The following is a 14,317-nucleotide window of genomic DNA, read 5'->3' as shown; positions in this document are numbered from 1 at the left end:
AGAGCCAATAAATGCCAAATAAATCTGTCCCCTAAGTGCTAAAAGGCAGCAAGAAAGGTTCACCACTTTCTCAGTCTGTTGTGCCTGCTGCCAAAGGACCTAGTCAATATAAAGAGCTGGGGCAAACAGCCTAGCTGTGGGTGAACTGAGCCATCCCTATGTGAACCTAGCTAACAATGGCATCTCCCTGTCAATATTCCATCTAGGGGTTTGTGTCGAAGCTGACTGCCAGTGGGTGGCTCAGATTAACAGGCTACAGCAGCTCATTGACAAACTGGAATGCAGGGTGAGTGGGCAGAGGGGAGACTTGTTCCGCATATGGTAATACAGCTCAACCCCACCTCGCAGCCCCCCTCCAAGTGCGGGCCTGGACCCCTGCATCTCAGCCAGTGCAGCATCACCTCTGACTCGCCTTAGTCCTGGCCTGCAGCACTCCCTGCTGTTCTGGTTCTGGGCCCCCTCTCAGCTCCGCTAATGGGCCCACTCCTGACCTGAGCACTCCTTGTTCTTTCAGGTCTGGGACAGCTCAGTCCTGACCCACCGGCCCTCCTCCTACTCACCGCGCGACCTTCCCTGAGCTCTGCTGAGGTGCCACCCCCCTTGTTCTTAAAGTCCCCAACCTCTCGAAAGCAGATCGCTGCTCTGTCAAGTCCCAAGTTGGTTTGACCAGTGGGTTAATATCCAGTGGGGATTCTCTTGAAGGCCCCATGGAGGGGCACCCCTGCTCTGGAGGAGTCACCTGGCTGGTCGTGCAACTGCCCTCCTGCAGCTCAGGCCCTTCCACCCTCTCCAGACACTGCTGCTGGCCTGCCTGCCTGCCTCCTCCATCAGTCCAGCTGGCTCTCGGTGGGTCAGGTGGGACTCAGGCAAACCCTGCACACAGCACCCTCTGACAGGCTGCCTTGGGCCGCTGCCCCAGCTGCCTGGAGCCAAGGCTGGCCCTGACCTCACCCTTGTTTTCCCCTGTAATTGAATTCTCGTATTAGTAATGGTTTTTCTTTTCTACAAATGCAGAGCCCAAGGCTGGAGCCTCTAAAAGAAGAAATTGTTTGCAAAGGGAGAAATGCTGTAAGTCTAGGCCTGCTGCTTTCCACTGATTGGTAGCACAGAGACACAAAGAGATTCTCTCTGTCTCACACTCACCTCCACACACGTGCGGGTGCAGATGGGTACAGGCCTCCTGTCCCTGCACTGACACACAGATGTACACACCTGCCTGAGCGCAGACAGATGTGTACATTCCTGGTTGAACTCACCAGGGAGAGCCCCTGGCTTTGTTCTGAAGCTGGAGTCATTGTTTCATGTTCTTGTGCCCCAGATCGGCAGGAAAAGGAACCAGAATGGCGGGCAGACTAGGGCATAAGTTCCATCCACTAAATGGTTCCTCTGAGGAGAGCATGTTTCCATCCATGGGTCTATGTGTGAAGAAAGGGCACTCATTCACCATGCCCCTAGCCTTGCAGAGACTGAGAGAGGCAGTAGTTGTCCTGCTCCCTGTCGATCAGGCAGGGTACATGTTACACCTTCTTATTCCCAGGGTGGCCTGTTGCAGTTCTGCAGTTGCAACCTTGGAAGCAGTTCATTACTGTTCAGTTAACAGAGGAGGTGGCGCCTCTTGGACCTGCTCAGCACACACCACTTATAGAATCACAGAATACCAGGGTTGGAAGTGACCTCAGAAGGTCATCTAGTCCAACCCCCTGCTCAAAGCAGGACCAATCCCCAGACAGATTTTTGCCCCAGATCGCTAAATGGCCCCCTCAAGGGCTGAACTCACAACGCTGAGTTTAGCAGGCCAGTGCTCAAACCACTGAACTATCTCTCCCCCTGAGAGGCTCTGACCTAATAAGCCACCATGCAGTGTGATGGGCAGGGGAAAGCAGAGGGGGCAGCGAGTCTGTAGTACAAAGGGCAGCCCCAGCGAGCTCCTGGAGCAAGAGTACTGACCCTCCCAATGAGTCGGCACCTTTGCCTCTAGCAAGGCCCTGCAGGTTTGGCCTGGAGTCCTGACTGTGCTTTCTCTCCCTGCAGCACATCCTGGTGGCTCAGAGACAGCTGTCGGTGACAGAGAGTGGCTTAGAGGGATTCCACCAGGCACTTCAATCCTACACAGAGGTCACAGCTCGTCAGAGCCACTGCTTACAGTAAGTCTCCTGAGCAGCTGTGGAGTCAGACATTTGGCTGGAGGAAATATCGGTGTCCGTAATGTCATTGATCACAATGCTTCACACCTTACACCTGAAATTCCAAGCATTCAGGAATCGCACAACACATGAAGGAAGTGCTCTAAATAATGACGGTTAGCACCTGTACAGCACTGCAGAGACGCCATGCAGACGTTAACTCATCCATCCTCGCAACACTGCTGAGAAGTAGGGAAATGCTACAACACTAGATACCTGTGTCAGATAGGGAAGGATTCCTGTTATTGCTGTGAATTACTATTATCTCTCTTACAGACTGGAAATGGAGAAGCTAAGTAACTTGACCAAAATCTTACCCCACAAGTCAGTGGCAGAGCTGAAAAAGACCCAGGCGTCTTGATACTCAGTCCCCTCCTCCCAATATTGTAATTCTCTTTTTTCCCATGAAAGAAGAAATTGGGTACATTCTTCCCTTCTGCCAAGCAAGGAAGGAGGTGCTCCCCACAGCTGCTCCCATTGGGGAATTGGGGCCAGATTTTCAAAGGGGTTTAGGTACCTAAAGATGCTGATCACCACCAGTGGGATTAACAAAACATCTAAGGAAGGGAGGTATTGCATTCCCATTGAAGTCAATAGAAGTTAGGCACCTAAATACCTTTGGAGATCTGGGTCTAGGCATCGAAACTGCTTAAACATCTTTGAAAATCCCATTTAGGCACCTCAATAACTTTGAAAATCTGGCCCTTCATGCCAGAGCTGAAAGAAGTGTCTTTTATGGAGCACAGTATATAGGTGATGAATTCATTGACCGTGCCACAGAGGTATGACTGGAGAGCTATGGGCATGATGGGTAGTGTGGCCCGGTGGTCACAGCAGGGAGTTGAGATTCGGGAGACCTGAATCTGATTCTCCGCTGTCACTGACTTGCTGCATAGGCAAGTTAGTTAACCTGGTTGCCTCGCAGTGTCCTTGTCTGTAAAATAATCACAGTAATCACTCTCTCACAGGGGAGTCTGATCACTAGTATTTGCAAATATCTTTGAAAGCCTCAGCTGGCAGGAGCTGTGGAAGGATGGAGTGTTGTTATTCTGGTATAACATTTTGGCTGAGGGTTTATCTACATGGCAGTCAGAGCAGGGGCTTCGTAATGAGGGGGCCAGGGAGCCATGGCCCTCCCATTTTAAAAGTGGGGGCAGAGAGGAGCGGATTGGGGCGGGGCCTCGGGGAAAGACGTGGCATGGGGGCCGGGCCTCAGTTCAGGCACCTGTAGCCCCACCACTTTCAGGGCGCTTCTGCCGCTCCTGAGTCAGAGACGTGACTGCCTACCTGTGCAAGCTTTAGTCTAGCTAGCACGACACTGAACAACAGAGAAGAAGTGATAGCCAGATCCTAGCATGGGCTAGCAATGTGAGTATATCCCCCTGGGCTCTGTGCACACTTGTGCAGCCTGTGCCAGGGTCCACGTTGCTGTCTTCACTGCTATTTTTAGCTGCACTAGCTAGATTAAAACTGGCACAGGAATGCCCACACGAGCTGCAGTCACACCTCCGATTGCATTGTAAACGTACTCTTACCATGTCTCCCTGTAGTGGGTGCTCCCAGCAACTGTAACAGCCAACTACTTACTCCTAGATAAGGAGGCCTGTGGTTTTGGTGCTGAAAGTCCTGGCTTTGATCACAGCTGTGGCGTGTGGCTGTAAGCGACCGTGATATGTTGCAATGGCATAGCATGAGATGAGAGACAACAGGAGGAAGGGTGAGGTGAGGTACATCAATCACATTTCAGTACTGTGTCCACCATTCCCCTTTGGTTTTAAAGGGACAGTAGTGCTGATGAAAAGTGTCTGGCTGAGAGCCCCTGAGACTGAAGACCTCTGTCTGAACCAAAGGCACATCCCTCACCCCAGCAGTCAAAAAGGGCTGAATTCTAAAAACAAGGCAGAAATGACCCAGAGCTGAGGGTGGTGTCTGATTCTGCCCCAGGTTCCCCGGGGTGTCTGTGGCAAGTCTGAAAATGTGGCTTAGCTGACAGATGTCGGTTTTCCTGCAGGAAGATTTGAACTGGTTGGAAATAGAAAATTTTCATTTTGTGTCAATTTAAAATGTCACTTCAGATTTTTGATTTAAATGAAACATATGGGATTTGCTGTGGAAGAACGTTGTAATTTCTCCTCAGAATTGTCATTTCCCTATGAAAAAGATTGGTTTCAACGAAACCGTGTTTTTCTGCCGGAAGGCCGGCTGCATGAAAAATGGTGAGCCGCTCGAGTTAGATTAGCCTAGAAGTAAAGTTTCTCTGATGCCTTTCACCAAGTGCCTTCTGAGGGCCCAGTGAGTGAGTAACTCTGTGAACACAGCAGCTGTGATGTGCTCCAGCACAGCTCGGAGTTAACTGTACTCTCTTGGATTCTGCTGTTTGGTTTGGTCTTCTGATTGCAGTATTTGTTACCTTTGCTTCACAGGGTGTGAGTTAGAGGGATTGGGTCTATGCTCCTCTCTTAGTCCAAAGAATTACATGACAGTTGAATGGGAAATTCTCCTTTAGGCATTTCACAATGTGTACAGGTCTCTCTTCGCTCCCTCCCCCATAGCGTGAACATGTCAGGCACTTACAGCTCTGGAAGCTGGTGTAGGATAGAGGTATGAGCATGGGGTGAGCAAACAGTGGGGCCTGAGGTCTCATCTTGGCTCTGCTACTCTCTTGCGGTGTGACCTTGAACACCTCCCTCCAGCTTTCTGCCTCACTTTCTTCCTCTGTAAAATGGGACCAATAACTGTGAGCATGAATGAGTTAATGCGTCCGTACAGTGCTTTGAACATGTAAAATGCTCTACATATCCTAAGTGTTGTTAATTCTTCTGTTCCAGTTCCCTGCACCAATGTGTTCAGCTCTTGATGCAAAATATTTTTGAAAAAAAAAAAAAGTTTGTAAAGAATTGAAACGTCCCTTTTTGACATTTTCTGAATGAAAAATTCCAGGTTTCCCGTTCTAAACAACTTTTCCTTTCAAATTTTAAGCTAATTACAGTAAAAAAAACATTTTTTTAAACAAGAAGGTCAAAAGTGAAACAAAACCTTTTGAAATCATTAAAACATTTCCATAAACCCAAACTGACTTTTTTTTCCCTTGATTTTCAATTTGTGACAATTGTCGAGATTTTGACTTTTTGTCCAAGTATCCTGAAAATGTCTGTAGGCTGGAAAACCCAGTTCCTGCCCTGCTCTAGCTGTGATGCCCCAGCATGTTGGGCTGGCACTGCTCAATGGAAGGCTGAAAGGTGCTGGTTCTTTGCATATCTGTGCACATCAGTCTATTGCTTGCCCAGTACTCCACATGGCTTGGGTGGAGAGGGCTCTGAACGTAGCAGCCCCTGCAGAATGCAGCGCTAACCATGCTGATTGCCTTTAATGAGGCTGCAGCAGAGTTGTGTATTTATTTAGATGCTACTGCTGCTCTTTAAGATGCTCACAAGAATATTATTTTTCTATACAAGACAAAAAACCCATCAGTGAGTCACTGCAGATAAATCACCAAGGCTCAGGAGCCAGGCTGGCTGCTCGGCATGGCCCCATTTATCCCAGAAGCTGCCATACTGAGAGCATTCATTATTGTCCCTGCAGCGTGTCTTCCCGCAAGCTGACGAGCGAGGCCTGCTTCATTCTCTATGAGTTCTGGCAGGACGTGACTTCATGGAGAAGGTTTGAGGCTAATTGCAATTCATTGCTGAAGGTACCTGGGCTGAGGAAGGCTGCATCCAGGTTCAATTCTTGTGAAAGAGATAAGATGGGATTTCTATTTAGGATGCTCACCCTTCTTCACTTCTTCCTGCACCTGCCAGTGGCTACTGCCTCCCTGATTTGACCTGTCTAGTTATTTACACCTACTGTATCTGCACAGGGCAGCGGGGTCCAATGACCCCAAGGGGGCATTTGCATTGTGAATGATGTGCTAACCACCATCATGCGTGGATGGGTGAGCTATCAGCACATTAGAGACAGAAGGTGTTCTGCTCTGGGGAATGCAAGGACTTCCACAGAGTAGTGCGTGCACAGGGGTGGCAAGTGTCCGTGCACAGTCTTCCTCTCTTGCACACCCACACAACAGCTCTGCCCCACCTCTGTATAGCAATGTGCAGGCTGGCTCTGACACAATCATACCGGCTTTGACATTGTCCTAACTCTCCATATTGCTTTGCAGTCATTTGCAGTCCAGCTACAGCAAGACGTTCCAGTGGGCCATCATTGACTTGCTGGAGTCTCCAGAGCTCGTGACCACTATGCTCTTCCCAGGTGGGGTACTCTTCCACCCAAACGTATTGAGATAAACCTCTAACGGGAATTGCAAACTATGGATTCCATCCTGCCACCTTTACTCAGGAATAACGCCCACTGATGTCATTATATACTGCATACACCCATCTAGTACTGTAGGAATCCATTCACTCTGTGGCAGAACACAGTAGCTGTTTAACAGCACAGAGAAACACTACCCAACAGTAGCAACAGTTAAGAACAGGACGTGAGGATGTAAACTTACCTGGAGAAGGAATTTAGGGAAACAGAATGTAACTGTTCAAATATGAGTTTGGCCAGAACACTGAGGCTAACACTTCAGCTCTTGCAACATTTATTCTGTAAACTGTAAGGAAGCAGGCAAGAGAGAGAGAAAGACAAGCAGGATTAATGAATTAGTCAAGGCTTGTAAAGAGCTATGAATGTGTAAAGAGCTACCGCAGTGATGTATATGATTTATTAATAGCTGTTACTATTACAAGAGGCAATAAGCATGCTACACGCTGCAATGCTGTTTGCCTTCGTCTCTGGTGTATTTTTGGTCAGCTTTCCGATGACCCTATCGGCCTTTCCTGGGTCACAAATCTCAAAGTGGGTGCGAAACCCTTCTGAAAGCAACCTGGCTCTTGTCTTTAATTGCTGCATTGAACTCCCAGCCCTGCCCTATATTCCAAGATGTGGCCCTAATGGGTAGCTCAGGCCTCATTCCATATGTGGACAGAAATTGTGATCACATTTTCCTGCCCCATTTCTGTGTGAGGAGCATGAGGCAGGTCGGCAGAGGGACAAGCGCTCAGATTTGTGCCTAAATTTCATTGTAAGGCACCTTAATGCAGATTTAGCAGGGAGCCCAGGCCTCGGGCCTTCTGGAAACGTGGTCTCCCTGATTGCATGGGCACTGAGGGAGAACCTCAGCTAGCCTTAAGCAGGGGCAGGTAAAACAAAAACCAGCCCAGGTCCTCCATCGCTCCAGAACCCCATCGGAATCTGAGCTCAGGGTGTGGCTAATCTGGACTATATTCTCTACCCAGCTATCATGTTCTTCCTCCTTGCTCCAGTCCTGCTGATGCAGCCCCCTGCTCCCAACCATTTACCCTGTGAAGGGCTGGGATTTGGAGTGCGATATCATTGCTCCTTGCGCTAGCTGCCACAGTGCGTCCTGCTGACCCATGGGAAAGGCACAGCTGAGCGGTGATTAGGAGCTGTCCTAGCAAGAGTCAGCAGCAAAACATGAAGCTAACGGTCCAGCAAGGCCATCACCAGAACAGACCCAGGGGAGAGGATGGCAGCAGTTGCCCTCTCCTAGTGGGGCTTAGCTGCCTGGCTCAGCTGGGGGCACCCAGCGCTGCTCTGGAGGGACAGGTTGCCTTTTGCACATCTCCTGTTCTTGGCTAAAAGGGGCCCTGCCCATGTATCAAGCTGTCACAGCCAGGCAAAATGAACTGAAGAGGCCCCTGTGCTGGGCAGGGCTCAGAGCTGGTGCTGGAGTGTTAAGATCAAGGTGTTAAGTACATTTAGTCCCAGTATTTCTGCCTTGTTTAGTGGGGTGGGAGAACAACCCAGGGGGTTGGAGATCCTGCTGGACTAGATCCTCACATCCTTGCACAGGCGAAACTCACCATGACTTCTGTGCCGTTTAGCCAGCATGAAAACTCAGGGTGGCCTGTGGCCTTGGTGCTGTGCCAGGGCAGGGAGGGCTATGAGATTCCCATGGCTGCGAGCCTGGGGGCAGTTCGTCCTGAGATGAGTGAGCAGAGGGACTCCCACTTGCCCCACAGCCACCTTACCCCGCACTGAGCACCTGAGGCTCTCAAAGCACTTAGTGAATCAATTCCTGCAACCCCTGGGTCTTATCCCCATTCTACAGAAGGGGAACTGAGGTCCAGACAGAGTCAATCGCCTGCCCAGGGCCATGCGGAAGTCTCTGGTGTAGAACCCCCAGCTCTCCTTGTCTTTCCCCTGTGCACTAAACAATATATGAGAGCCCCCTTTAGCACTTTGCGGCTCACGCTCTTTCCCTGTTTGCTTTCCCAGCCTCCTGGTGGATTGTGAACAATAATTGATCCCCTGCTGCCCGCTCCGAAAAGCAGCCGGTGCATGGACGGACGAGGAATCCTCACTCTCAGATCCCTGGCTCTCCTGCCCCAGTGTGTCTGCAGCCTCCCCTCTTCGTCACTTGTACAGTCCTGTCTGCTCCCTCCTCTGGCTGCAGCAGGCTATCCTTCTTGGGAGTATTTTATCCCTCTCCCCTCACAATGTGACTTTCCGCAGTGATGTCACATTGCTCCCAGCCAATCAGCCTTTCCAGCTAAGGCACTCCGCCCCTGAATGTACCATCTTCGAAGAATGATGGGGAGGGGAACGTGACCAGACCCATGTGAGTGGATAAAGAAGCAGCTACCAAGGTACTTGATATCGGGCTAGCCTGACGTCCAGTGTCACGTGATGACATGCAGGGGGCAGAACTCACGTTGGCCTGACCCGTGGGACTGGGAGCACTGCAGAGACAGCAGTGCCAAGCCTGATCCGCGTTGGGGGGGACAGAGAATGGAGGACAAGGGACGTTTATTGTCCTCTGGCACTCACCTGGTGTTGAATTCAGGGCAAGGCATTGAGGGACTCTGGATTGAGCTGTGTCCAGCCCCTGCAATACGGGCCCCTTGGGGGATGGCAGTGTGGGGAAATGGGGGGATCTTCTGTGCTCTGAGCGGGTTCAGTGGAGTCAGGACCTACACACATCCTCTGGGGATCAGAGCGGAATGGCTGGATCTAAATCTCTGCAAAGGTCCCACAACACCTCTAGACAAGCCATTTGCTCCACTCTCCCTGCCCATGCATAGCAATACAGTTGTCAGGGAGAACAGAGGGTGGGCAGAGCGTGCACCCATGCCTGCCAGCCACATCCATGAGCTCTAATTTCAGCCCTCCCGGCCCCAGCATGGCCTCTTTAAGGCTGTGGCTGGCAATGGACTCATCTTAGTCTTAGAGCAGTTGCTCTAACCGCAGGACCGGTGCTAGGGGTTTGAGCGCCCTAGGCGGACGGCAATTTCGCAGCCCCGCGCGCTGGTCCCGCGGCTCCGCTGGAGCTGCCGTAGTGGTGCCTGCGGAGGGTCCGGTGCTCCGTGGCTCCGGTGGAGCTGCCACAGTTGTGCCTGCGGGCGGTCCACCGGAGCCGCGCGAGCAGCCGACCTTCCGCAGGCATGACTGCGGCAGCTCCACTGGAGCCGCGGACCAACGGACCCTCCACAGGCATCACTGCGGCAGCTCCACCGGAGCCGCCTGCCGCCCCCTCCGGCAAAACGGCGCCCACCATTTATTCTGGCGCCCTAGGCGATTGCCTAGGCTGCCTAAATGGTAGCGCCGGCCCTGCCTAACCGTCTTCACTGGCCTGATTCTGTAGCGTGGAGTCAGATGGTCTGACTGCAATTCCTATTAAGACATGTGTCCATGGCCCCAAAACAACCCCTGTGTGTAGGTACTCCCACAGCACAATGGGCACTGGTCAGCCTCCCCGCTGGCTGTCACCACAAAGCAGCCAACAACCGAATGGGCCTTGGTGCCTGAGCTCCCCCTCACTTCTAGCAGGGATGCCACTGGGTTGAAATCCAAGGTCATGGGCAAGGTGATGTGTTTGGCAGGTTGCACTGCCCCAGCCATATTATAACTACACATGGGGCTGCGTGGAGGACGTCAGCCTCTCAGGCTGGCAATCTGTCTCCTATCACCACTGCTAGTTAGGAAGTATTTTCCGGCACGTCCATTCTCATGGTCCTGTAAATGTCTGAAGATGAAACCCAGCCATCTACGCTCACCCCACTGCACGATGTCAGGTCAGAGCGATTTAAATCGACATTACCATGGCGAGAAGCCTACCAGAGTTATTTGATGAATCTTCTGGCCAGTCCCTTGGTGTGAATGGGAAATCTCCCTAGGAGCCAGCTCAGAACACTCTTCTGCCTGAAGGTAAAGGCATTTCACACGTCATTGCAGTCATCCACTGGTGCAGAACGTGGGTGCCAAACACTCTCTACCCAGCATTCTACACCCACGGGACTTTGCCTGCAGTGGATACTAGCAAAAATCCTGCCAACAGCCCTAGTACCCCTCTCTGCCATGTTTAATAATATGGGAGCTGATGTGCGTTACTCATTGCCCCTCATTCATGCTTCCCAGGCCTATTCTAGCTTTCCCACTCCTGTTTTGCATAGTCTGAGAGCAATAGTCCTCCGCCAACTGGAGCAGTTCTGAACTACATGCTGCCAGAGTCTCTTCCTCTCTCCAGGTACTGCTTGTACTGAGTCTGTGACCGCCTGAGCATCCTCGGTTCTCTGGGATGTCAAGGGGAGTTGAGGGAGCTCAGCAGAAGCAGGATTGAGTCCGAAAGGCAAAATTCTGCTCTCAGCTTCACAAGGCAGATCTTGAGTCTCCTCCTCTTCCCTTGGGCCAGGCTTGGCGTTTGAAGCCTGTAAGGGAAGCAGAATAGCTGTTCTGGGGGAGCCAAGCCAACTTTCAAAGTGGAGTTTCTGGGAGATCTGTTTCTGAAGGGTGGGCAAACGATCAGAGCTGAAGGGCATGGGCCCTTCTGTGGAGCTAAGAGAACATGAGGCCTTCTGTGGCATGTCCCTGGCAGAATGATCCTGCCCTGAGTCTGCTAGCAGACTGGTGAGGATACAACAACTCAATAGCATCTAAAATGTAACCCCCCATGCATATCCAGCACCTTCCACTGCCTATGAAAGCACTGCAGCATTTCTCCCCCCTCATGCCGCTGGTGGGCCCACACACACACACACACACAACTGACTGAAATGGGGTGATTCCCAACTTATGTTTTGAACTAAATTGTATCATTTCTTTCAGGGCTGATTTTTGTCCTTCAAAATTCCTTGCACTCTAAAATCAAAATGAAATGCCCTCCAAGGGCCCTGCATGGCGTCTCTGAGCTACGAGGTGGTGTCCTGGGGTCAGTGTCTTTGCTATTCTATATTGCAAATCTGGGGTTTTAAAACATTAAAGCAAAAAGGAAGAGCATATTTATAAAAAGAAAAGCAAAAGTCTCCAGAATAACAGCCTTATCAATTATTACACATGGCTGTTTAGTTAATTATAATTCTCTTTCTGTATATACAAGATTATAACTGTATTAAATATTCAGACTTGCACTGTAGCTGTGTATGCCAAGTCTCTTGTCTGTTAATAAACAGTTCCACACTGCTGCCTGGTGCTGGTGCATTTACTGGGTGCGGGTCGATTTTCGGCTGTCTCTTATGAGTCATTGTTATAAGTACCTCATTTCAATAACAGCCGCAGAAAGAATGTGTTTTACCAAATGGAACCTTCTCAATGTACTCCGAAGTCCTGCTCATTGTTCTAGTACCTTTGGCAGCACATGCAAAGGAATGTGTTCTACTGAGCATAAATTTGAAGCCTTCTATTGTCTTTTTAGCCGAGGATTTGGTGTGTGTGTGTAGGACATTGGGTGGGTAATGAACACAGAGGTCTGGGGCAGGACATTGCTAGGGCACTGACTGATTATAGCATTGGGCATTAGAAATAGGAGCTGGCATGCTCTAGGGGTATAAGATGAGCATTAAGTACAGTGGCGATGGCGCTGGCTAGGAGATAGCCCCACCCCCTGAAAACCATGAACAGAGCCGAAAGAGGGTGCTGGATTCTGCTTGCCATCCAGCCCTGCTTTCCAGTCCCTTCAACCAACTTTACACCACTAATGTCTTAAAGAACCAGTTCCTGGGGACTCATGGTGCCTGCTCTCCAGCAGGAGCGGGTTAACTTCGCTGACCCAGGCAGAGCAATGCCTCCTTAGCTGGTGACAAGCCTGATGCCAAGAACGCCTTTCAGTGGTGCCAAGGAAATGCACAAGTTGCTGTGACGTGACAGAAAAGGGGACAATGGTGCAGCCCTTGATTTCTATAGCTGCTGTCAGCACTCAGAGGGTTAAACGCTAAGTGCTGCTATGCTGTCTAGTGGGTGTGAGTGCGTTAGGGCAGGATGGTTGTTACAGTGCTAGCTCCAGATGTCCTGGCTCCAGCTGTAAAGGGCCGACTGCCACACTGGCCACACAGCACCGCTGGAGGCAAACCCAGCCCTGCTGAGCCAGGCTGCTGGGGTTAGGCCTCCCTCCTTTACAGAAGGGCACTGGGGGGCTGGAGGGCCCATGGTTTAAAAGTGCCTCTCTAAGCTGGCACCCCAGAAGGTGCAGGCCCCTCCTTCCCGCTGCGCTGTGCTGCCAGCAGGGATTGAGCCCTGCAGTATTGCCTACCCCGAATGTTCAAAAATCATGAATCAGGGGCACCAAAAATCACGAGATTGGCTTTCAAATCATGAGATCATGTAAACACAATAGATATTTTCTAGTTGCCTTCTGCTTTGGGAGCCTTTAGGGTGTGCTGGGGTCACATTTTGAAGTTTTCTTCACAGCCACAAGGACTAGAAACTTACTTTTTCTTTAAGAATGAAGGCTAAAATCATCACATTTCCCCCTGACTCCAGGAACTGGGGCTTTAAGGAAACCAATAATTATCACAAGATTCATGAGCGTTGGCAACACTGGCCCAGAGGCAGCCCCTAAGCCCTCAGCCTCCTGGCCCAAAGGCAAACCGAGACAGCACATCATCAAACAGGCATTGTTTCCCTAGGACTTGGGTTTAAATCCCATTGAGAATGGGCCTAGGTGATGCACTGTCTCCTCCCAGGGAACAGCCTGCGGGCCCAGTATCCAATGTTTCAGCCACGTCCTACATCCTGTTGTCCAAGAGCTGCTCTGTCTAACTAGGCCAGTGTCTTCTAGCACTCCCCTGCTGCTACTCATTCACACAGTCATTCTGCTGCCAGGCTTGATAACAGTGCAGTAGAATGAAGAGCTCTTGAAAAATCCCCACTTGCAGCAAGCAATGGATCAATGGCACTGAATTTTCCTGTGTTGTCTCAGCAGCACAAAGCCCAAGGTCAAGGCTGAAATCCAGGCCATGATTCTGAGAACATCATCAGAACTTAGGGTGACCATATGTCCCATTTTGGCCCGGACAGTCTCTTTTTTAAAGCCTGTCCTAGCTAGCCCAGCTTTTTTGGCAAAAGTTGGCATTTGTCCCGTTTGCTCTTGCCAACTAGATCAGTGCTGGTAGTTCTGATTCTGGCTTTGGGGGTGTTCAGCTTTCCAGACAAACCCACCAAAAGACTGTAACCGTTGGCAGGGACAGACATTCAGTTGCTAAAGAGAATTATTCTCCCACTGACTCACAAGCGATCTCTTTTCCTGATGTCTTCAGCTATGGTTTATTGATTGCTAATGGGAAAATCCGAGTGCTCCACTTTCAGCATGTTCCTTCAAACCATACTGCCGGGAGTCAGCCAGGCACAGGGCCTGAGGCGCCAGTGCCTTGTTTTCATTTACACTATGGTCCCTCTGAATGGCTCTTGGTGCCATACTCTCCCAAGTTAAACCCAGTGCCAGAGCTGTGTACATGAGAGTCAGGCCTGTCTGACACCACTGAAGGGAATGGGCCCGATCTGCAGCTGGGGAAAGCTGCTGCTGCTCCAGCTGATGTTGATGGTGCTACGGCACAGGCCCTGCTTCTTAGAATGTCCCACTCTTGCTGCTGCTGCTGTGGCCATGTCAGTGACAGCCAAAATGGAAGTGGCTAGTGGAAACAGGCCACTGATTGCTGTGCTATGTTGTCTAGGCCTGAGCAGGGTTAGCTGAGACAACAGTTCCAATGCCAGCCGCTGATCTACACCCAGGGCCGGCGCTACCATTTAGGCGACCTTGGCAATGGCCTAGGGCACCAGAATTTTTGGGGGGCGCTATTTTGCCAGGGAGGCGGCACGCGGGACCGGTGGACCTACCGCAGTCATGCCGGCAG

General features: G+C 50.8%; 1 protein-coding gene across 2 annotated transcripts in view; it reads left to right on the top strand.

Moving 5' to 3' along the window:
* The window catches only part of NECAB3 (N-terminal EF-hand calcium binding protein 3), a 125,175-nt gene extending 115,681 nt beyond the window's left edge, over nucleotides 1-9,494 (top strand). For both annotated transcript variants that reach the window (XM_050917443.1, XM_050917441.1), the window contains exons 8-13: nucleotides 207-286; nucleotides 1,015-1,068; nucleotides 2,032-2,144; nucleotides 5,766-5,843; nucleotides 6,343-6,434; nucleotides 8,472-9,494. In XM_050917443.1, the coding sequence (XP_050773400.1) occupies nucleotides 207-286; nucleotides 1,015-1,068; nucleotides 2,032-2,144; nucleotides 5,766-5,843; nucleotides 6,343-6,434; nucleotides 8,472-8,500 (446 nt within the window). In that variant the 3' untranslated portion in view covers nucleotides 8,501-9,494. The remainder of the gene's footprint in view (nucleotides 1-206; nucleotides 287-1,014; nucleotides 1,069-2,031; nucleotides 2,145-5,765; nucleotides 5,844-6,342; nucleotides 6,435-8,471) is intronic.
* Nucleotides 9,495-14,317: the final 4,823 nt, after the last annotated feature.

The sequence above is a fragment of the Gopherus flavomarginatus genome, chromosome 11 (assembly GCF_025201925.1).
Source record: "Gopherus flavomarginatus isolate rGopFla2 chromosome 11, rGopFla2.mat.asm, whole genome shotgun sequence".
NCBI lineage: Eukaryota > Metazoa > Chordata > Testudines > Testudinidae > Gopherus > Gopherus flavomarginatus.
The sequence above is the reverse complement of the archived record's forward strand: the minus strand, read 5'-3'. Positions and strand labels throughout refer to the sequence as shown.